This window comes from Lonchura striata, chromosome 6, assembly GCF_050655825.1.
Source record: "Lonchura striata isolate lonStrDom1 chromosome 6, ASM5065582v1, whole genome shotgun sequence".
Classification (NCBI taxonomy): domain Eukaryota; kingdom Metazoa; phylum Chordata; class Aves; order Passeriformes; family Estrildidae; genus Lonchura; species Lonchura striata.
Genome location: NC_140708.1, coordinates 19,332,812 through 19,357,356, shown reverse-complemented (window position 1 = coordinate 19,357,356; position 24,545 = coordinate 19,332,812). Strand labels below are relative to the sequence as shown.

Sequence of the window (24,545 nt, the reverse complement as noted above, 5' to 3'; positions counted from 1 at the left end):
AATAACATCTATTTGCATAGTGCATTGAGAGCTGTGAACTCTCCTCTCATTAAGTGTGTGAGAACTCTCGCTCAACCAGAAACACTAAAAATTGAGCTGCACTCCTGTGGGGTTTTTCTACTGTGAGCCCTTCCAGTGTATTATACCACTGTGACACTTTGTGGGGTGACGTTACAATGAAGGAAAGGAATAATGTAGAGGGATCATATGCCTTGGCTTCCCATGTCAACTGTTTCCTATGCTCTTCTCCCTTATTCTGCCCTCTTACACATTTCAAGATGTGGGAACTTAATGTTTTTAGTAATATTTCAACAATAGTCTTTTAATAGTGGAATGAGAAGGAAATGAATAATCTATTGAAAACACCCCATTGCCAAATTCAGCACTCTTGAACTTCAGTTGTGCAGTTCTTTGTGTGAAATTATGTAGTGATGTCCAGCAATATTTTATTGCAAGTTATGTTTTGTAATACTTGAGCAATATATAACTGTGATCAATGTTGTGACCTCAGGGAAATTGCTTATATAATTACAGAAAGTTTACAGTAGTAAGACAAGGAATGGGGGAAAATATATCACTGTAAAATATAAATATGTTTAAATTACATTTAGGATTTGGAATAGTTCCTTGCTTGTGTTTTACAGAGTAATCTGTGATTTAAATCAGGTTTAGTTGTGGGGGTTTTTTTCTAAATTGGGTATTATAAATCAAGAGTAGTTGCTGCATATAGCACACAAGAGGATTTCTTATACATTTTAATGTTGCATAAGTAAGAAATACCAGTAGTTCAGCAGTAAAATTGCAAATGTAAGCAAAAGCGAAGATTTTTCTAAATTTAACTAGGTTGCATTTGTTTAGTAAACTCTTGCAATAATTTACTGTTTTATTGCATTTGCTGTGGAAAACTTGCTAGCTTTAGAAAGGGAAGGAGGGATAAAGGAAGGAGCTATGTTTATAATTGCTCTGGAACTGGGGAGAGCAGATAGAAGAGAGGAAAATACTAAACAGTCTGCATATAATAGGTTAAAGTAGAGAAAATAAATCTTGGGAAGATAATATGTGTCTGCAGAAGACTAAGGAACTTCTGGTAATGTGCATTCTGTATTTGTGGGATAGAACAATTCCTCATAAAAACATCAAGCCCAAGATGTAGTTATACCTTAAGTGTTTGGAGACATGAAAGATAATAGGCAGCTTTTCTTATTAGTGAATTTCAATATGTAAAAATAGAAATTCTGGTCGGTATGCTTTAAAACAAAATAAGTACTTTTGTTTTGTAAATAAGGAGGTTTAAAACTTGATTTGAATTTGCTCTACAGTTCTGCCTATGCATGCTTTATCTGTGGGTAGATTTCTATATCTCTCGGTCTGTTAATATAAAACCCAGCTTAGTTTAACTGTGGTTTGAAAGAAGTGAAGGCTGGGATTGGTCTGGATGATGTTGATTAATAGGTGTGTGAGGGTGAAAGACTCCAGGGCCAAGCAGTAGGTCCATCTTGGTGGCATCTGATGTTGATTGGCTTTGTCCTGCGCGGCTGCGCTGGAAGAGCGGACATTAAGATTAAGTGATGCTGTCGTGTTGAGGAGCGCTGCACTGCATCATTCTGGGAAGAGACAGCTGTGGTGGTTAATCCTTCATCACCAAGGGAGTGCTGCCAGCAGAAAGATATACAGCCAAAGATAACCCTCCATAACTTGTGCTAAAGATCAGAAAACTTTGAATTCACATCCATCTGCTTAGTCTGGGGTGAAGATGAAAGATAGGCAGAGTAGGAAATAAAAAAACCTCCTGTGGGATTAATCTTAGACAGAACATGCAGCACACACTGAAAAGGCAGCAGCTAAATTTTTAAATGTATCTTGAAAGAAATGGATAATTCCAAATCCAGAAATTTAATTTCATTTCAATTGCTTTAATTTTCCTACTTGTGATGCTTATTTAATATGTACACCACATCCTTCCTGGAAGCAGTTCAGAGATGCCAGGGTTCATAGTACAAGGCTTAAAAAAGGGAATCGTCTCTGCATTTCTAACTAAGTCATGCACAGGAATGGGTAACAATGGAGCTTTTAGCGTAATTTGTGGTAGAGAACTTTGTTATTTACTTTTATATTTAGCAGGTCAATTCCAAATTGTTATACATCAGATGAGAAAATATTTTGCCTTGAATGGTTGTGAACAGAGCTATATTGTTATGCATAATTTATTCATACAAAGTGAGAACCATTACAAGGACTTGCTCAAGTAGTCATCTTTGGAAATTAATTGATACGAAAGAATAAGATAGCAAAAGGAAAGAGATATGAATATATTGCTTTGGAGGGAGTCTTCTAAGCAATAACTAAATTAATAAACTTCAAAAGGTAATAGTAATAATGGTAATAATTTGATATATTAATCCATTGTTTTAATGTAGGCTGTTGTTTTAACATGCATTTTAAACCTTAAAGTGATTTCTTAAAAAGTTCTGTGCTGAATAGTGGAGAAAAGGTGGAAACTCACATGTAGTTGTTATCATGGTGATAGTTATTGCTGTGAGGAAAATGGAACATTTCTTTTAGGAGGCTGGTGGTTGGGTGGGGTGGAAGTAGAAATGCTCCTGTTGCAGCCTTGGTGCTCAGAGGAGTGGAATGTCAGTGAGCAGTGCTCGCTGAGCCAGCCTTGGGTCTGCTGCAGCTGGAGCCTGGCACTCAGTGTTTGGTGAACCTCGAGTTGTCTGTTCACCGTCTGCGTGCTACAGGGTGACTGTAGAAACAACTGAGAGAAGTGAGTTATGTGGGTGATGTGAAGGCTTAGTTCTTGTCTTGGATCAAGAAAATCCAGTGTGGAGTGTAAATCTGCTGATGTCTTCTCAAATGTGAAACGAGATGGTGTTTTAGTTTCTGATTTCTATTGATCTTATGCACTTTCCTGTAATCATGAAATGCCAGTTAAAAGAAGAGCATTTCATCATTTGCGGAGAAAGTTTCACTTTTAGTTCTATCACCAGTGTCCCTCAAAACAATCTGAACTTCCTGTTTTCCCACACTTGTGTGCTCAAGTGTAAAAAATTTTGTTCCTGTTACTATTTTAATTTTTTTTTCAGAAATGCTTGTGTTAATAGAAACAACTGGTGTTTCTAGATAAATTAAGCCTACATTTAAATCTGATGTTATGATATCTCTCACCTAAAGGTTTAATATCTATTAAAATGTAATTTGAATTTAATTAGAAATAATGAACCCAAACTACACTAGTTGATATCATATGGGACAAGTATTTCTAAGCAGGCTGTGTTGGTGAGTTAATTTAACTTGGCAAAAATTCTAATTACTTAGGTATCTACATTACAGTATTATCTTAGAAATTAAAATGGCATTTTTGACTGCTAAAAGCAAATTGGAAAAAATTCAAATTAGGAGAGGTGTTGGGAGGAAGAAATATATAAGCCTGCAAATATGTGAAAAATGGCTGCTGCCTTTTCTTAGTAACCAGCTGTTCTGCAGTCATTAGAGGAAAAATAACAAATAATGCTCACAGATAGAATACTGAATAGACTGAATATAAGGAGAAGTTTTCTCACAAGAAGTACTGTTAAACATGAGAATGGGCAAATGGGTGCACCTTCTCACAAGGTTTTTTTTTTTTTTCCCCTTAAAAATTTTGACTGGAAACTGCATAAACTTCATTATATCAACGAGTATGGGATGGGTGAGGTCATCTTTGAGCTCTAGTCTAGTTTTCCTCTGATTTTAGATTTGACGATGGCTTAACATTGCATCTTAAAAGTACTGTCAGTTTAGAGGTTAACGAAAATGAGCAATTCTTTGTATAATTGTATATTTCTCCAAATCCAAATACTTAGTAGAACGCAGGTTGAAGTGAGCAGACATGTGCACGATGAACACTAAAATGCCAACAGTTAGAAAGGAATGGGTTAATACATTGACTAATGTTGTAGGTTTATAAGAACTGGCCCTTCTCTTTGTTCTTTTTTATCATATACATTTATCATGTTCAACCTGGCAACTGAAGCAAATAGCTATTTAAGCTGTAAAAAATGAATCACTGTGCAATTTCTTGAACTGTATGATATAACCAAGCTTAATAATATTATACAACAGAAGTTGTAAGCCTAAGGATATTTTTCCCCTTTAATTTTTTTTTTTTTTGTTGTTTTTAAATGAGCCATGAGCATTTGTTCTTTCTGTATGGAAAACCAAAGAACATTGAGATGTTTTTAACAAACCTGTAATTTCCTGCCCACTGGTAAGGACTTAGGGTGAGAGCTTACCTTCTGCTGCTGCATAAATAAAGTATATTTAGAAGTGGTTGAACTGTTGGATTGTGTGAAGATTTGGGATGCAGGCTCTTCGACTTGAAACCTTCTTTAAAAGTGACAGAGAAAAATAAAAGTGTGAACTTACTCATTAAAAGGAAATAGATGCTGAGGGAAGAATCTTCCATCCTCTCTGCAATGTAGACCAAAAGGTAAAAACTAATATGTGTTTGTTTTGTCAGCATATTTTCACACTGCTGGATGTTGCATGTTTACAGCTGGTTCTGATGCAGCTGTCAGGGTACAATTGATGAGCATCATCATTTAAAGTGTAAAAGAAAATATCTTGGCATAGAGGGACATGATAAAGTGCCATCTACCAGGCATTGTGGACATATGTAGTCACCATTGCCTTTTTCTCCTCACTCTTTGCATTTCTTTGCTGCCCTTGCCAGAATGTGCAGAAGCCATTGGGAGCAGCTCAGCCCAGCCTCCAGCCTTCTAATATCACTTTGGTAGTTGTCAGATCATATGAAATGTCAAAATTCATGTGGCCTTCGTGAAGAGATATATTTAGTACAGCTGCTGCATACCTACGTAGTATCTCTGACATTGACATATTAGTTATGCTGTCTTTTGCAATCTGATATCTTTAAATTTGCCACCTTGTTAAGTTTTGATTAATGTGATTCCATTTCACTAAAGTAATTGGCTTGGCCTGTTGTAGAAAATAATCAGCCTTTCTACGGAACAAATGCTAGAACATGCTAATGAGGGAGTGAGTTCGTTAAATTGATGGCGTGGAGTGACAGTTATTAATGATTGTTATGATAAACAGACGAGTGTGAATTGGGATGAGTTGGGCAAAAGTGACAGTTTAAAAATAACGTATATTGGAAAGTACTAACGAAGTAATATACTGTTAGGAAAACAATCATGCAAGTTGTCAAGGGAAGAAGTGTAATTATACAGCTGCACGAGCTGCCTGGGAGGACAGGGACCTGGCTGATAATGGACACGTTTTTTGTTGGCAAGGGGAAAATATGTTATGGCAGAGAGGAGTACAGATTGATAAATTAATTGGCCTTTCTCATTGTTCCAAGAGCAAACTTGGCCAGCAATAGCCAAGCAGATTAGGTAAATAAATGAAGTGACCAGCTCTTCCTCTGCATCTGACCCATTCCCTGCCCTTTCTTTTTTAATCCACCTATGCATGAACTGCCAAGTCCAACTGCCTGTGGTAGCAGTGTTTGCATAAATGTAGCTCTCCTGAAAATATTTATTGCCTTTAAAAATGAGAGATGCTTTGTCTTAGAAAGATTTTTGTCTTAAGATGAAGGTTAATTTTAATGCCATCAGCCTTATGCAATGTGATATGAAAGTATACTGATTTTTAAAGTGAAATTTAGACAGAGCTGTCCATCTGAAAGCTTGCAAGGAAAAATAAAATTGCTCATAGGAGTGTTTGGGAGATGAAGGGATGGTTGTTTATTGTTGCGTAAGCTTGGTGCTAAATGGCTTCAGGTTGTTGTCTGTAGGAGAAAAACATCTGTATCTCTGAGACTGACAGCAGTGCCATATGTAATTCAGCTGTTAGATTGCCCATGTAGTAGACTCAGTGGAAAAGCAGAGGGTAAATGTGGAATACTTTCTTAATAAGTATAAGGAGATACAAAGTGAGTAGGCCATTAGATATTAAAAAAAAAAAGTGAAACAGCCATTGGAAAAATTCAGTGTGGACAGTGCTACTGAACTGCTGTGGTTAATAGGAGCACTAGGTAGCACATTCTGGATCACTGCTGTCTCTGTTCTAGTGCAGAGGACATTTGGGCAGGCATGGAACTGAGTGGTGAGTGGTATTGCCCTTCTTTTACTTGCTTGTTTGCACTCTCTTGCATTTAAGTATCTACTTTCCTCCACAGAAACATGAGCAAATTACCATATTTTTCATAAAGATGGAGGAAGTGATTTTGAAAAAGTTGGCTAAGAGAAAGCACTGTTATCACTGTCAAATTCCATCTGCTCAGGACACACCAATGAATAGAAGATGGAGAAGAGTTTAGATTCTGTATGACAGCCTACAGCCACATCAGCACTGAATGGAGTCTGTAAAATGCTTGCTTAGCCATTTTGCTAGATGTTTTACTGGATTCAGCTTGGTCTTGGTCTTGCAAGGGCTCAAATAATCACGTTACCAGTTCCTCGTGACAACCCTCAAGAACACAATCTGTTAATGAATCTTGCTGTGTTTCCTTTGCTGCATAAGCACTAGTTTGTGTAGTCTTAGACTCATGAACACTGATTCACTGGATAAAATAATCTAACCAAAATGAGCAAGGATAATTTTCTATTTAGTAAATAAGTCTAAGCCTTTTTCCTAATAGTGTTATAGGTGAAATCCCTCCAGTCCTTGATTTTCATGGTTAGCAGAAGGAAGAAATATATAAATAAATGTTGGTTTCCACAGAACTTATCATTTTCCTAATAGTGTCATATATTCAATGTGTCAGGTATAGCTTAAGAAACTGCTAATTAGTAGCTTAATGCAATTTACTGTGTGTAGATTTTATCATACTGAACTTCATTGTTCCATTCAGAACATGTAAACTGGTGACTAAATAGCCTTTTTTAAAAACAAAAATGTAGCAGTTACCAGATTACTTTGTACGAGTGAAAACAGACACTAAATTCTGAACTATACTGCACTTCTCTGGATGAAGAGGTCCTGTTTTACCACAATATTTCTTCTTGAAAGGCTTAATGTATTAAGCTGCTACCTAAACCTCAACTAGATTATAAAAAGCAGCCTTAACAATTTCTTAATTTCAGCATGCACAATTTTGGTTCTGCCTCTCAACAAAGTATATTTATATTTGGCTTCCATGGCCAAACTGTTCATTTAGGTCCTTAGCCTTGTCCTGTCCATAGAGCTAGCATTGCTCCTGCTCTCTCTGACTTTTAGCATGTGTCTGCATTGCCCATTTAGTCTGGATTAGGCTTGTGTTTTGGAGGCACCACTTTTACTCTTCCACTGCACTTTGGATCTGCAGCGTCTGAACTATTTTCAAACACAGCTGAACTGGAGAATGTTCCTCAGAGGTGCATCTGCTCCATCTGCTGCTGAGCATCCAGTCTTTGGAAACAGGTTACATCCAATAGCCATTGAAATCCTCTAAAAAGCATTTAATGTTGGACCCTGGGTCCTTAGCATTCAGTGTTTTGCTCTGGAGGTCTGCTCAATTTGGACTTCACTGTTTGCTTAGATGGATATACTCCTCATAATACTTTAAAATGAATCTTCATATGACATTACTGTTCATTTATCTTTTTACTTAATGCTATTTTTTTTCTTCATTTCTGCCTTGCTGCACTGCTCATATATGTCTGGTTCATGGCATCACTGCTATTTTAATTCAGGACTGGGGCCTGGCCTTTGTACTGTTTTTGATTGTGCTTCTTCTGTTTTTGTTTTTCAATCACTTTTGAGAAATCACTGTGGTAGTCTTTTGGTAAATCTGACTTGACTTGGCTTTCTTGGAGACAGCATTAGCAACAGCTATTTCCCTAAGCAGAGATGTTGAAAAGAATCTACAGCTGATCTAATAGTTGTGAAGTGAGAGGTATTTATTTTGACTTTATTCTGAACTGTATCAGTGTAGAAGAGCCTAATTTCTTTTTGCTGTGGCATAAGAAGGATTTAGATAGTGAATAGGAGGTTGTTTTGAGCTGTAGAGGGGAACATTAGGTGGCATATAGTTCACAAGGTGAATCTAGCCTGTGTCCAAACATGTATAAATAATTTACACTATTACCAGGAGTCACACATCTTGGAAGAACAGCATGTTGCTGCTATGCACAGATTTCTGCTTCTGAGAATAGCTTTGCTTTGTGAATATAGACACCTATTGTACTAACTCTTTTAGGATAATTATGGTGTACTTCTCTGAGGCTTTTCCTTTTTCCTTATGGGGAAATAAAGCATGTATTTTTAGATTGTTACCTATGGAGACAGAGTGGTGGTGTATGTGTTGCATAATCTCCCCAAATAACTGTGGGTGAGTAAATTCCTGAGTGGGGAATAGATGAAGTTGGTGGATGTGACCAGCTTTAGGTCCTGCCAGTCTTGTGGCTGTGAGGGGGCTGCAGCCTGATAACCCCATGCCACACTGAAGACAGAATTGGTTCCAAGAACAGGCAGTGTGAAGTCTGATAGTGCCAGAGAGACCGGGGCTGAGCTGCAAAGGAAAAGCTGCTGTTCTGTGAACACCAGGCAGGCAGGGGATGACTCCACAGAAAAATAGAAGTTATTAGTTCAGGTATTTGTAGTCACAAGATTGACTTCAATCTGTCATATGAGGACATATGACCTCAAAGAAACAAAACATTTTGTGTTCCTTACCTGTACAGAGGGATGGTCATACTTCCAGTTATCCTGTATTCAGTATTATATTTCTGAATATCTGTTTTAAGCATAGCAAACAGTAGCCATTATATGACAAGCCTTCATTAGGCTGGAGGAGAGGCTGCAATTTGAGAGCTGGGATGGCTCTTTAAGCTTACCAGCCTAAATTCTACCACAATAACCACACCAGACAGTCTTGACCTGTCCTCTCTGCTTCAAGACAATCACAGGTGTTTCTACTTGGCATTTTAAAATTAAGGTGATGGCTGGAATTTGATCACTTCTCACTGCTCCTCTGATCCACTTTTACACTGTGCTAAGCCAGAAGGTTTGCTGTATTTGCCAGCTTAGTGCTATAATGAGTTATCAAAATAATGAAAATTACCTACCATTAACTTAATTTTAAATGGTGATAATATTGTGGAAAAACCAGAAGCCTCAAAAACACTCCTCAAAAAGTGACCATAGTGACTGTACAGCACAGGAGAAAAGCAAAGGTAGATGTGAGAGAGATGTGTTATCTTTCTGAGCTCATTGTCTTTTGGCTCTCAGTTCATAGCACAGTCTTGAGAGAGAGCAAATTTCTAAAACAGGTTGTCATTAATCCCTGCTTTTCAGTAGCAAATAAGGATCCCTCATCCCATCCCTTGGCCACAGCTGAAATCACTTGAAAAGGGTAAAAGATTTTTCTGTCCCAGGTGTTTCAGTTTCTCAGTCTTATATAGTATCCACCTGGGCCTCTCTTTTTAAGTTCATGTGTAGAATCCATTTACTTTCAGTCGCAAGTACTTGGTGCAAAGTAGAAAGTTTTCTTGCTCTGAAGCTCGCCACTTGCAAAAAAGGATTTAGAAAAAATATTTTTTGACCAAAACAGGGATGCTCTGCTGGTGGAAATAATCTTCAGTGCCTAAAAGCAAAGAGGTTTGCATGTGGAAGCTTGTGACTGTGTGCTGCTACCAAAGGAGGTAATGCTGTGCTTTCTTTCTTTGATGTTGCTCAAATGTGATTCCTTTTTGCTAGGTATAGCCTTGCTATTTAAGTGTGCCTGAAACACAAATGTTTTGCATCAACCTTATTTGCTATTAGTGTTGTATTCTGAGTATAAGGGATTGAAGGTTTTTGTTTTCTCTTTTGAATTCTTTTTAGAGACTTGCATGCATGGGGTTTTCTTAAAGTTTTGAAGCCTTCATGAGGGAGACTACATGGGATTCTTTGAACTAGTGGTTATTGTATAGTCAATTATTTAAATTGCTGCGTGTTTTTTGTGTAATGCTTGCTGGTTCTGGAGAAATTTTGGTTATTGGGCATATTTGAGAAAATTTGTCTTCCTGTTGAGACTGAGTGTGTGAGAGCTTCAAGTAAAGCTCACATAGTTGTGGGCAGTAAGTGTCTTTGAGGCATTAAGTTATCATCTAAGAAAAATGATTATTTGCTTTTATTAGCTAAATACATTCCTAACTTTTGCTGATATTTAAAGGTATATAATGGTTTATTTTGTGGAATTGAATAATTTAAGCTTTGTAGAGCACTGAGGTCTCTTCATGATCAAGCCCTTTGTTTCATTAGACAATAAATGTGGATCAAGTGACTGCAGAATTGTTCATGTGGTTGTTTTAAGGATGATATTAATAGATTCTAGAAGTTAGGGTCTTAAGGCTTAAAGGAGAAACATACTTTGGGTTTGTGTGGTGGAAAAGAGGTCCATTTTAGTTGCTAATCCAAGTGCAGATAAAAGAATCAGCTTCCTATTGAGCTTGACATGAGTTCAGAATTCATCACATTTCAGTCTGTTTTTTGAACTTTGCATGGGATATTGAAGAGAGGAAACCTGCAGTAGTTTCCCAGTGCTTTATTAGCTGTCCTTGCTGTATCATGTAATGCAGGAAGAACTCATTGTCAGTCATATCAATTTGGTATGAAGAATAAAATTGGGGAAAGTTCAATACTTTGTAGCAAGTATAAGGGGAAAATGTGAGCTAAAAATCTTGGTGTTCCCTAGTGATGCTATATGTGAAAAGCAGACATATCTTACAGAATTATAAGGAGCAGTGCTTAGTAATTCTTGATGAATATTTCAATGCAATAGTAAAATAAGGTAGTAAATTTAAATATTAAAAGTTTTAACAAAATATTTTATAATAATTACATCCACTGTAACTTGTGAACTCAAATACGTTCACAACTATTTAGCTGATAGAATTTATAATGCTAATATGGTAGAATTTATAATGCATAATACTGAATCCATCTTTCATAAGGTAGCATTACTAGTTGCATGGTGTGTTTTAGGAATATGAAGCTCAAACTGTAAATGTAATTTGTTTACTATTGTCCACTTCTGCTGTTTTTGCTATCAGTGATGAATACTTGTTATAGAAGTCTGTTTCTATTAGAGCTTCTTAAAACAATTGTAAAATATGTATATTATGCATGCATGGCTTAGAGAGAAATTAATCTGCTATAACACAGATGAACTCAGGTTTTACAAGCATGAAAGAAATGCCTACTGAGAGCAAAACAGAGGTAGAAAATTAGTATTGTTAACTAACATACCTCAGTTCAAGATAACATGCTATATGATAAAATAAAGTTTATCTTGTTTGTAGGATTAATAGATTGATATTCACTAGACAACTTTTAGTATTAGAACCTTGCATACATGCATTTTCACTTTGAGAATCTAGGTACTTCAGCAGGTACATGTAACTGATAAATCTTTTTGTAGTTGTCAAAACAACTTTGTACTTTTTCTTTTACAACTAAAAGCACTTTGACAGTCTGAAACCTGGTATATCAATAGGGAAAGCAAACAGACTATTAATTTTAGTACCACATTTCACTGAGTTTTGACATTTTTGAAATATATCACTTCAAAACACTGAGACACAGATGATTAAAGGTTGTTGCTGGCAAAAGTGTTGTTGGTTATCTGTGTTACTGATATCTCCCAGTGACATCTTTGCATACTGGCTGAGTCTTGTTTGAAAATCAAGGTATTTTGACCATATGGACTATATCTGCATATCTCATTGTAGTCTATGCACTAGTTTCTATACCTTGAGGGGCTTCCCCCCCAAAAAAAAAAAAAAAATGGGAACAAAAAAATGAAGCTAACTTAGAGTCTGCTTGGTGATTGTCATCTACCTGTCAGGTCTCAGTTTTGTTGACATGTGGAACAGCCTTGTCCTGATGGCTGAAGTTACTCACAATTAGTTTGAACTAGAGATGATGCCAGGGTAGGACTGGTTTAAAAAGATAAAACAGGGTTACAACAATCTGATATTTGTTTTTCAGTCTGGAGAAATTGTGGTGTTTTTGTCCATAGCATGCACTGTAGTCTGAAATGGAATCTTTGTTAAAGCACTATGTGGAGCCAGTTTCCCCAGTGCAGTGATAATGGCTTCTGGTTTTTGATCATTTCTGTGTTCAACTGGATAATTTTTTCCTTTTAAGCTGTTGAGAAATAATGTACATTATTGAGGATGTCATTTCAGACACCAAAACTAGATAGAAATATACAGTTGTCCTTGTAAAGTTTCACAGCTGATTCAAGAGCACTCTCCAATGTGGCCTTGTAGAAAATAGTGAAAAAATAATGACATAAGCATGGCTTTTAATAGCATAGTTAATATGGAGCTCAGTCCATTAAGGTAACATGAATACTCTGCATTTTCTGCTGGAGAAAGAATCAAACAAAAAATAAAATGAGCATAAGGGTTGTCTGACTTGAATTTGAGGTGCTAAGGAGAAGTAGAGTGTGCTCTGTGTGCAGTCTGGGTGCTCTGTCACAGGGCAACTTGCTAACTTCTGTGCATGTAATGTGGTTTTGCTCATTGTGTGTGCTTGGATTAGTTAATCTAGAACACTTTAAATCTTTCTCAAATTTCCCTTGAAATTTGAATAATCCTAGGCTTTTCTAGAGTAGTTTGGGCTGTTGATTTACTTCTGTTCACATATGAATGTGTATCTGAAAACCTTTCTAAGTGGTAGTAAAAATATATTCACTTTTTTGAAAAGAATTTATTTTAGAATTTTGATATACTTTTGTATTTCAGTGAAATATTGGAGCCTTTTAGCCGAAACATTATGAAACAGTAAAGTTTGTGTATTTATTACATTTTCTTTTTCAGTTTTTGTAACTCCAAGCCTTCTGTGTAGTATATAAATTGTTCAGCATGCACTGTGGTTTAGGAAAAAAAAAAAGTAATTCAGGGAAAATGACTACTCAGGGTTGAATACATACATTTGTTCTACAAGATCAGTAAGCAGAGTCTGAAGCTGAAGCTCTCAATATGTAGAATGTATTTAGCACAAGTTTATATATCCAGCTTTCTTTCCTGTTTACTTATCAGCACTAGTGGGTAGCATCCATACCCGTTTGTCATCTTACTTTTTGTTTGTACAATAGACAGAAAACCTAGAAATAGAATATGAGAATGATTGAATGTGCGGTGGAGCTGTAGTCTGACTCATCCCATATAAACTAATAACACAAATATTAATGGACACACATTTCACATGAGCTTGGTTTCTTTTTTCAGCATGGTTGTTTGGACTCCTGAGACTTGTTCTAACAATAGTTTTGCACATAATCAATATTAATTTTTATTGCTTTTGTAAAGTGGATTTGAATATTATGTGAGACTGGGATGTGTGGAGTTGAGTTGCTTTGTTTTCCTGCCAAACTCTTGGCAGCGCAATAGGATGGCTTTAAATTAATCCTTCCTAGCTATAGGTGTCTAGGTCTAGAGGCATGTCCTTAGCAGTGCTAGCCCATCAGTTGTCTTTCTTAACTTACTTATGTTCTCCTTTTAACAACTCAAAAGTTTGAAGTATGCTAGCAACCTATATGTTGACTTGGTTATAGAATTTCATGATAACTGCCTGTCCAGGAAGCATTATTTAATGGGTGGTGATAAAAGTCAGGACTGATACAGGCTTGTCTTACTAGAAATTGAAAGATGTGCTCAGTGAAAAAGGGAAAGCAGTTACATACCATGATGCTTTTTCAGGTGCCAAAATTTACTCACATGGAACTGAAAAATGCTTTTCATCTGTCTGTGGTTAATTGATTGGAAGTTCCCATACTCTTATATCTCTAGATGAGTGCCCATCCCGTTCTTGGAATCGCAAATCAGACATTAGGAAAACTTTGAAGTCACTTAACACTCAAGTACTGTATTGAGTTTCTAATCAAAGTGTGTGTTTGAATGTGTTACTTTCTCATAGAGGTAATATTTCTAGATTTAAGTTGCATAAACATAAAGCCGTGCTACTGAACAATGGGATGATGGTACAGTTGATGTCCTGGTATAGGGCCTTTTTAATTTCCTTTACCAAGTATTTATTCTCTGTATAGAAGTCCTTGAAGGGATGTCTATTTACATGGAGGAAAAGGATTATTTGTGAAACAGATGCTGTGTGCCTGTAACTTCTTGTGGGGGTGAAAATGAAGTGCCTAAGAAATCTTAGGTACTTAGTTGAAAACATGCTGAATTTAAGATGTCTTCTAACATTATACATAACACAAAAGCAAATTTCCAAATACTGGAGTCAGTAACACTACCGCCAATGAAGATTATCTGAGGTTTTACCAGATTATATACTCTAACTAAGATGATTTGTCAGTGGGGAATGGGGAGTTGCGGTTTTGGGTTTTTTAAATTTTTTATAAACTAGATGAAGATGAGGTAAAGTTTACCTATGGAGAATAAATACTTAGAACCGAGAGGAGTTTGAAATGTGCAAAACATTAATTTTATAAACTTTTATTATTATTTCTCAGAGATGAGCCTTATAAGTGTAGCTACTTCCCAGAATACTGATTCTCTTGTTCACACTGTTACCTTAATATCCATTCCTTTGATGTTGCAATGAGATTTTTATTTTTCTTCTCTCAGCAAAGTCATTTGTATGTACCAGTTTCAGCTCAAGAGACAACCAACCAATATTTTCCTAGTGCATAAGGATGTAACTATACATTTAAATTTATTGTAAAACATTATGCTCATCTGTAATTATATTACTTTAAAATAAAGCCTTCATCTTCTCTAAGATCTTTTGATGTCCCTTGCCTGCTGACTCTTTTTTTCTTGTTCCCACTTACATTAATGTGAAGAGACAGTTGAGTAAAAGCACAATGAACTTCAAAACCTAGTAATTGTTTTTCAGAAAGAATGAAACTTGTGAATTAGATATGGATTGTAAAAGAACACCAGAGCTGATTAGTGTTCGTTCGGTTTGCCTGCTGGACCGTTCTGACACCTGTCTTCCCGCTTTCCCCATAAATGCCATTGCTGATCCCTCTATACTGCCAGTCACATGACAGCCAGGGAGAACTTGTGGGTGGGAGTTAAAAGACTCCCAGTGAACCTTGTCAGGCTTAGCAATTCATGAAACTCGACATAAAAGGCAACGTTAAACAAAGATGAGTTGAATCCATTTACATGCAAACTGTAGTTATCTGTATGAAAAAAGCCAGGAAAGGGGGAACGTTGAAGGGGTTACTCTTTCTTTCTTCCTTCCCTTTAGGATGTGTAGATAATGAGTTGTGTAAGGCTTAGAGGGGGGAAAAATAAGCCAACTTTCAAGGCATTGAAAAATTGCTTTTTAGGAAAAATCCTTTTCAACCTAACCATCTGGTTGCATCTTGTTTACAGCACAGTGTGCCAGTTTGTGCTTATTAATCATGCTTACACAAGTATCTTAATTACTCCCCATGTAGCTGCTCTGTTTTGAACTCAGAAGTTGACCTTTCTCTTTTTATTCCTTTAAACCATTAATCATACATAATCAACGCCAATGGGGCAGAGCCATGGAGAAGGCTACCCAGATTCCAAAAGCACATGCTAGTCCTGAGAAGCCGTGTAGACGGGAGTGACCGCTCTGCTATCAGTCAGGCTTATCTTAATTAATGACTGCTTTGTGAGTGTGCCTACCTACATGACTGCAACCCAATTCTGTTCCCTGCTTTTGCTTCCATTAACAGTTTCCTTATGGCACTGGAGATCATTTAAAAAAATTCTCTCTATATAAAAAAACTTTCAGACACATCGTGTGAATGAAAAGGATCTGCTTCTCTTGTCTATGTGCTCTCATTGCTCCTGTAGTAATTAGAATTTTGAGAGGATGGACAGAAAATGCTCTAGATTCTTCTAGAATAAATAAGTTGGAAGAGCATGAATTTTTCCAAAATAACTGGAGTAACAAATGTATTCTTCTCCCTTGCCTTCTCTTCTAAGAAAAAAGGCAACAGGAGTGGGAAAAATTGTTTTGAAAAGTCATGGATTTGAGATGACAGTGGAATTTCAGAAACAGCACTTTGGTTTCTGGTGTACTAGGCAAGCTGTAGTATGCAAAAGTAATTTAGCCAACCCCGAAACTCTTCAGTGTGATGAAAATTTTATCAGTAGTGTAGAAAAGACAACTATCCAGCCCACTCATTTAGTCAGCTTACATGTTTATACACAAGGAACAAAAAAAAAAAAAATATTTGCAAGTATGACTTGGGTTTCCTCTCTACTGCTTTTGTTTTTCTGTTTCTTTTGGCTGTAAATAGTGTATTTAGAATTTGTGCTGTCTAATCTCAGTTCCACTGGAGATGCAATTTTTCCTTACAGGAGACTTAACTACAGTTAAGGCTGTCTTAAAAGCCTTATGAGCCACTATCATAATAAGCAATTTGTTTATTTTTATTGCCAGCATGAAAAAAGAAAATATTTCCTAACAAATCACAACAGGAACAGAAAATTATTAAAAACCTGTATCAAAAAACTTGTGTCATGAAAATTATGAATATTTAATTCAGGTAAAACTGTTGCTGTTCCAAATGTTGAATGCACTGCTGCGTCTTATGTTTAAAAAATACTTTTTCATGAACAGAGCAGTGTGCTTTTCACGAACACCATAGTGTGCAAGCAGAACTGTTTCATCCAGTCTAGTGAAAAACTGTGCTATTTTCCATGGGACAATTTCTTTTGTTTGAGCTGAACATTTTTTCAGCCTTTTTGCATTGTTTTTAGGTGTTTTGATGTCTTTGCACTTTTGGTATTTCCTAGAAGGTTCCTTGAGTGTTATTAAACACTCTAGCACAAACAAGCAAAAATTTATTCAGAGAAAATTTTTGAGAACCTAAAGGAAACACTTAGATTTTGAATAGAGGAACTTTTGCTGGCCTCACACTATAGGTTTATGTCCCTTCCCATGTGGACAGCTAAAGGTTATTTCCAAGTACAGACTCTAGGTCCTGTAGAGCAGAAGAATGTTGCTGAGGAGATGCAGTAGTGACAAAACATGGTGACGCAGCAGGGTGAGTAGGAGTGAAGACCTGAGCAGGGCTGGGCTGCTCAGTGCCTGGCGGCACGGTGAGCTCAGCCTCCCCGACCAGAGGAGCCATGGGCAGCTCCTGCCTGCTGAGGACACCAGCTGTGTGGCCTTGCCTTTATCTAGGCCTGCAGCAATAAGCTCTCATGTAAACACACTTTTATTTGGCAGGAGAAATGAAACACAGAGTTGTTTTCATGGAAGAAAATACGGTAAGGGCTGAAATGAGCAAAATGGTGCAGCCTTTCTGAGGATGGCATCTGCAGGGTGGGCTGTGCCCTGGCTGGAGGCCCTGTGCCGTACTGCACAGCTCGGGGCTCCCGGCAGCTGAAGGGATGCAAGGTTCTCTGCATGATCCTAGTTTTCTTAGAGTGCTAACCCCACAACCAGTGCACTGCTGCACTGCACTGACCCAACATGCAAAGTTCCTGACTGCCCAGACTAGCTCACTACTCTTTCCTTCCTGCATGGTTCTGTTCTGCTGTCTGCTGTTTTCTAATTATATTGCATCTCTTTAAACATTTAAGCTATCACTCGGAGGACTGAGTCAAAAAATTCTGTGCTGGTGGCATGCATCTTGAAGTGGTTCTTGTACGGCAGTGCTTGCAAAGGCATTGTGTTGAGGACATAAATGAGTTTGCCTGTGTAAGGAGCAGGCAGAATGACAAGGTAGAGAGACTGATGGTGGGGCAGAAAAGTTACCTTTCACCAGAAGCAGATTTTAATGAATGAGTATTTTTCTAGTAGAATCTCAGTTTCAGAAATTTCCATTGGTTCATTTGCCTGTTGAGGGATTTTAATTTCACATCAGCTGAAATGATGATGTTATTCAGAAGGAATTTCTGTGATTTATATGAATGAAGAGAACATGGAAACAGTTGTTCCCATCAATGACTGTTAAAATGTTATGACCTACTGTACCTCTCATTTTACATCTTCATTCAGTCTTGTTCTTCTGCTATATAGCTGATAACTTTGTTATTAGGTCTTCATGTACTGTTGCACCTCCTCCAGATTATTTTATCACCTAACATTGGAAATTTATCTCCATAATCAGGAGTAGAGTTGTTTCCTGAATAAATGCCACAGTTTTCATCCCACATACTTTTAAAGGAAACATTTTGTTTCTAGTCACTTGTATATTGGAGACAGCAGTGCTTTAATGCCCTCTTTCCTCTTTAATGTGTTTTAATAATTGCTTTTAATTCATGCTTATATTTGGCTTTCTACTTACGTAGTTCATTCTTTAATTCTAATGTCAAGTCCTGGGAAATGTTGGGTATTTTGCCCTCTTGAAGTTGAAATATATATATATATGACTATCTCAAGTGAATTTTAATTGTCTTCTGCAAATCTTTTCATTTGTGTGTTTGATATGAGTCCACAACAGATCTAAAAGTTTTGTAGAACTATAATTAATCACAAACACATGGATAAGAACAAAATAATCCAGGGATATGCTATTTGTTGGAACACAGGCTGCTGAAAAGTGGCCCGTGTGCTGTTTCTAGTTCTTGGTACTGTGCATCTGTGGTGACTGCACAACTGCAGTGACAAGCAGCTGTCAGCTTCTGTGAGTGAACACAAGGACGTGCTTCACCTGGAAAGTGGTGTGGGTTTTTTCTCATTCTGCCAAATACAATCATTTGGATATTCATACTACAGGAAAAAAGTGACCCTCAGCTTTATGCAAAAAGTTAGCTTTACCATTGTGAAAGTGTCTGTAGTTTTGGTGGACGAAGAATAAACAGAACCATTTTTCTATTAATGTTTAGAGATTTATTTTAGAGTTAGTTAAATAAACTATGTTAAATTTTAAGTTTGATATAAACATGGAGCTTTATCTATGAAAGCTGGGTTGCCTGTGCATGCTGTTGCCTCAGAAAGAGATGCTTAAGCTTGAATTCTATAAAACTCGCAGATGCAAACTTGGGAGGGTGATGTTTTATGTATCATTTTCTTGGCAGCAGTATTCATTGAAAATATTTCCTCTATCAGTTCTGACTGTTTCCACTTTTGTGTCACCTCCTTAGCTGTCCTAGCACATCTGTCAGGCAGTGGGCTGTGCAAGCAGGCCTGAAAACAACTGGAGCGACATGGAAAGATGGGAATGCCTTAAACTGGAGAAATTGGAGCTATGTCTGAGGACAGCATGCCTGCAAGCTGCAGCCTCAGATCTGGGGCATTTCTTATTCTCTTGGTGGGGTAGAAAGGCTGAGATGTGTTGCGTGTTTTGGTGTTGGTTTTTTTTTTCCCCTTCCCAGCTCTTTTGGCCTTTGTGGTAGAAGTAGCCTTTGGATAGTTTAGTCCTCTTTGTTTCTGTTTTTCCCATATTGCCCAGAAATCCTCTCTATAAGCTTCATCTGTCTATCCATTTATGTAGCACCTACAGTGAAAGATGAATGTAGGGATAGTGTGTTAGAATGGAATGCAGGATGTTTTGTATAATTATGTTACAGTATGTTTGGAAAATGTTGTTTAAAGGCTTGAATTCTAGCCTAAGAAATTATTAGTAAAAAAAAAAAAAAGGATGAAAATATTTTAATGAACATAAAGGAGTTGTACTATAGCTAGAATTTCATATTGCATGTTGAGATATATATTGAGGAATGGATTCCTCATTCTTCATAGTTACAATGCTCTCTTAAGGAAAAGCACATTTTCAAATGTTGTTTTGAAACATTTGAAAAAAAGCATTCCTATGTTACTTTCCACCAATAAGGTCAGTAATACATTGGGGCTGGGAAGAAACCCCTTAAAACTTAAATATATACAAATCTTTTAAGTAATTATGAGCATGATGAAAGGGATATTGTAACAGGTGGACTAATGAGCTCCTTTTATATTTTACTTTTTCTTTCTCTTTTTATTGTGCAGATATTAACTTGTTCATAATATGTATATTGTATTTTTGCCTAGTAGTACTATATATGTCTTTGAATATGCCAGGAATTATTCATCTCAGAAATAAGAATGAAAACAAAACCAGCCCCAAAATCCTCACTTGAATTCTAAACTATGGATTATAAATATTTGCAGAGTCTATAATATAATATGATATGATAATATAATAATGTGCTGTTGGCTAGATTGTAATTACCTGAGTTTCTTATTGCCTCACTTGCAGTTGTGTGGTGATTTCTCGAAGCACCATACTGGTTCCTTCCTTTATAGTGTGATATTAATTGGAATAAATTTTTCAGCATCTTTTGAATGAACTGTTAACATTGCAGAGTACAATTAATACAAGAGGTCAAATTAATGCTATCCTTTACATAATGTGAAGCTGAATGTAAATCAGCCAGTTATACCTGTTTATATATACTCTGAATCGTTTTATGGATTATCTCAAATGTTGATCTGTCCTTGACATCACTTTGGAGCCTGAGCTAAACCCATGGAGATGATAGTATTAGTGCAGTGTCAATTTTGTCATTTGGAAGCCTTGCTCAGTCAAATTGCAGCCTGAAGACAGTCCAATATAACTGTACACAGATGTCTTTTAAAATTGGCTTTACCCTTCAAAGATGACTGAAGGATAACAGAATAATATTTTTTTAAATTCAAAAATCAATTTAGAGATTGACAACCACAAAAGTACTTCATTACTATAGTCTATACTTTCAAACTGTCCTTAAAAATATATCAATCTCAGCACGTTTCCTGTTTCTCTCTCCTTTACATTATATTAGCGAATTTAAATACTGCAGATAAAAATATCTTGTTAGTACTCACTCGATAGCATCATTAAGCAGCACAATATTTTAAAAATTAAATATAACTACTTTTTTCACTTAGGATCACTTAACATCAAACAGCATTTCATTAATTTAGAGTGTCTGCTTCTAGAATTAGGAAAATATTATCAATAAAATAGTACTATTGTGTGATTTTCTGATAGTGAAAAAATTTCTGCAGTGGAAAAATTGTGATAATGCTTCAGGAGAAGGAAAACAGTTGTATAACTCTGCTGTATGACCTAGTTTTAGTGTTAAGTTTTGAAAATCTGAAGCATACTTTGTACCAAAACTACAACCTCTGTTTTTTTACCTATCAGATAATGATTATTCTGGATCTTGAAATTATTAATTTAATATGAGAAATCTTTTCTGTTCTTGCTCCCTTGCTCCCCCCTCCCCAATTTATTAGCAGTGACTTTTTTAGAGATGAAGTGATCACAAATAGGTATTGTACAGCTAGTCCTTTAACTGGCTGTTAATGGCAATATTTTTGCTATAAATACAGTGAAGTCAAGTTGCTGCAGTGAGGAAACCTGCTTTCCTCCAGTCTCCTTATCCTGCCTCCACCTAGGGTACTGGGATGATATAGTGTCATGACATATTGAGTAAAATATGGATTTGTAAAACTATGTTTCAGTGGTAAAATATGCCTTCATTCTTATGACCAGCACCAGATGGACTTTTATATTTCTGTTCCCAGTTGTACTGAACAACATCATCGTGTTGATTGACTGTGCAAGTGCCAAAGCAAAGCTTCTCAAAGCTTTGGAAGAAACTCTACCATATTTTTTATCATATTCTGGTCTTAAGCAAAACAAAGAGGAATGATTGTTTCTTACTGCCAAGGGTATTTGCACTAAACAGAAGAATAAAGATGAGGAAGGAGGGGTAGGAAGGAACAAGATAATTTTGGCGTGAAAATCTTGAAATGTGTTATTTCTGATTAAAAGTCTTAGTAAACAATTCTTGTTTAGATCATAAACTGAGAAATCTCAGTGCATGAAATTAGCATGTTTGTTCTACTATGTCCTTCAAAGGACAAAAGGGGATAGAGGGCTAGCATTTAAAACTTCCCATTTGCTACAGCATAGAAACTAGTCAAGTTTCATGGGAAAAGTCTGAATTGCACTATTCTGTGGCATCAGTTCTTGGTTTTATTCCATTTAACAACACAGCAGAACAGGCCACACATATTAATCTAGAAGGTAATTAATATAATCAGTCTCTATTGATGTATTGTTGACTCTGCAAAATCTGTGAGAAGGTTTAACACACAGCACGATTTGCTTTAGTTAAGCTGTGCAATGCCTGGTACATGCACTGTTATTTTTTGCTGGATTCTTTGCTGAATACAAACCACTGCTCTAAAATTAAAGCACAAAAAAAAAAAAAATAGTTGTATGTTTGGACTTCTCTTAGCTCTCCATAGCCTTTCTGGAAATTCTTAATTTGAAATGACCTTGCCTATTGCTGGATCTTGATTGTGCCTCCATGAGCTCTTCAGTTAAAGGTATATTCAGATAGATCAGCAGTACTGTTCTGTCCTCTTCTATTTGAGGACATCTGTTCTTGCCTCACTGTCCACACTGTAAGTCAAGACTGCACCCATGGTCTGTGGCACAGGGTGGGAGTAAAGCAAATAGAGAATGGGACTAGGCTTTTTTTGGGAATTAGAACTGTGGTTCTAATTCTAGCTCATTAGTTCATTGTAGGTTTTCATATTCCTTTGCAGCAATGCTTCTGTACTTTGGCTTCCCTTTGTTGTGCTGAGCATTTTAGCTGTACTTTTATGAGTTTGCCTTTGGGAATAAGAATCATTAAAGTACAGAGACCTCCAAAAACTACTAACCCTCTGGTTTTCTTCTAAAGATTTTTTTTTTTTTGGCTTGCTTTTATGTTAATGGGAGTTTTGTTTTTTTCCTTGAACTTGTAAAATATTTTAGGTTTTTTTAAAATTGACATTGGTGGTACTAAATATTGATCTAATGTTCCAAGACTGGTAGTAGCTGTGGCTTTTGTTTTGTCACTGAAAGTCTGTGCAGCCATTGACTTTATTAAGAGCAGAAAAATGATATGTTACAGAGCCATTTCACCTCCATGCTGTCTCCTTTAATACATATATCTATAGAATTGTGGTAATTAAGGGCTCTTTATGTTTTATGATTTCAGTTGCATGAGTTGAGTCTTAGCCTAATTGTTTAATGAACAGCTGGAAAGTTTTCTTGATCTTAAGCCATTACTGTAGGCTGACCTAATTTTGAGTCTAAGCAGAAAGACCAGTTCACATTCTGTTTTGTGTAGTTGACACTTGAGAAGTATGTGGCAGAAATATATTGTACAGGGCTGCCCTACTACTGATATGCCTGTCCTGAGAACAGAAAGCAATAATTTTTAGGTTGTTGAGTGATTTCATTTACTATTCCTCCAACTGGAATCTCTTTGTCAGAAGGAGCAATCCACCTGCATTTAATTGATGCTGTGTCTTCAGCTCTTGCTGGAAGTAGCTATCACTTCATATTCAAGAAAAGAGCAAGCTTGAGTAGTATTTGGTGAGAAATAAAATCCAGGTCAAATTTATGTAAGTTCATGTAACGATAAAACAATTTCTTTTTTAATGAGTTGCTTGTAAAATGATGAGTTTGCTTTTTAACATGCAGATTTTTGAAGCATCAGCTCTATAGCAAGAATTGATCAGTTCTGAAAAATCACTTTGAACATCTTTGGGTTCTTAAAATAAGGCATTGTTGAAAAGAGTTTTTTTTTTTTTTCTGAATGAAAATGGGAACTTGCATAAATTTCTGGAAGAGAAATCTGAAATTTTATATTTTGGTCAAATTTTGCATATGCTTTCTGCTTTTTTCTTCCACACAATATATTAATCAGTACATAGTTATCTACAACATTCTTGTAACTGAGATGACTTCAGGGAGTCTGAAGTACTGTCTGTTACTTAATGGGTGGGGCAATTCTTAAGTGGGCTATTTTCTTGTGATTTCAAATGCTTCCTATTTGTCAGTGCCAGCTTAGTTCTTTGCTCCCTAGGAAGCAGTTTTCTCCTTTGATCTGCTTGCCTAATAAACAGCTGTATTAAACAGCACATGGAGGTTTCTGCTTGGAGTGCAGGTCATATTTTAGTGTCCATGGTCCAGTTCCCAGGCTGTGGGTGCTGTGCAAGGAATAACCTGACTCCTCCTCATTACGCAGGGCTGGTACTGCTGATGTGGCAGCCCTGCTTCCTTCTCAGCTTTGCTCCATGGTGGGACTCCTGGGGTCCTACAGCTCCCAAATCCTCTTTTATCTTTAAAAAAGATTAAAAAGGTGTTACTTTTCTCATGGGTTTTGCCCATTCATAAACACCACAATATGTGACTTTCAGGTTCAAAAAGATTGGCCCTTCTGTGTCTGAACCAATTATGTGAATGCAAGTAATTTTTGCCCTGGGTGGGTACCCAGCTTCTCTGGGACTGACTGGTTTTACTTAAGTCTTTAGATAATCTTTAAAGATATTTTAGTTATGTGAAAGATTTGAATTCTGATGACATTATTGAGTTTGGTAGTCTGGGGTTATTCAGATTTAATTTGGCAGTTTATGTTGCAGTGCTTGAAATAGTTAATACTTGGCTTCAGAGGAACCTACCTGAGCTTTATTAAAAAAAGCATATATAGCCCAAAACCTCACTTGAGACATTCTGATTTAGGTTCTGAGAAGTTCACTTGGCCCCAGTTGCATGTGCTGTCTCTGAACTCTTCCCATGGCTATGTGAAGAGAGGATATTATATGTATAGCACCTTGTATAAAGTATATACCTGAAGTAAAAATAT

General features: G+C 36.6%; 1 protein-coding gene across 35 annotated transcripts in view; it reads left to right on the top strand.

The window, feature by feature from the left end:
• LRMDA (leucine rich melanocyte differentiation associated) overlaps positions 1–24,545 on the top strand; it is a 728,564-nt gene that overhangs the window by 116,797 nt on the left and 587,222 nt on the right. For 2 of the 35 annotated variants that reach the window (XM_085583479.1, XM_085583480.1), the window contains one exon: positions 9,536–9,626. The exons of the other annotated variants lie outside the window; for them this stretch is intronic. In XM_085583479.1, coding sequence (XP_085439605.1) covers positions 9,589–9,626 — 38 coding nt within the window. In that variant the 5' untranslated portion in view covers positions 9,536–9,588. The remainder of the gene's footprint in view (positions 1–9,535; positions 9,627–24,545) is intronic. 35 annotated transcript variants of the gene reach the window in all.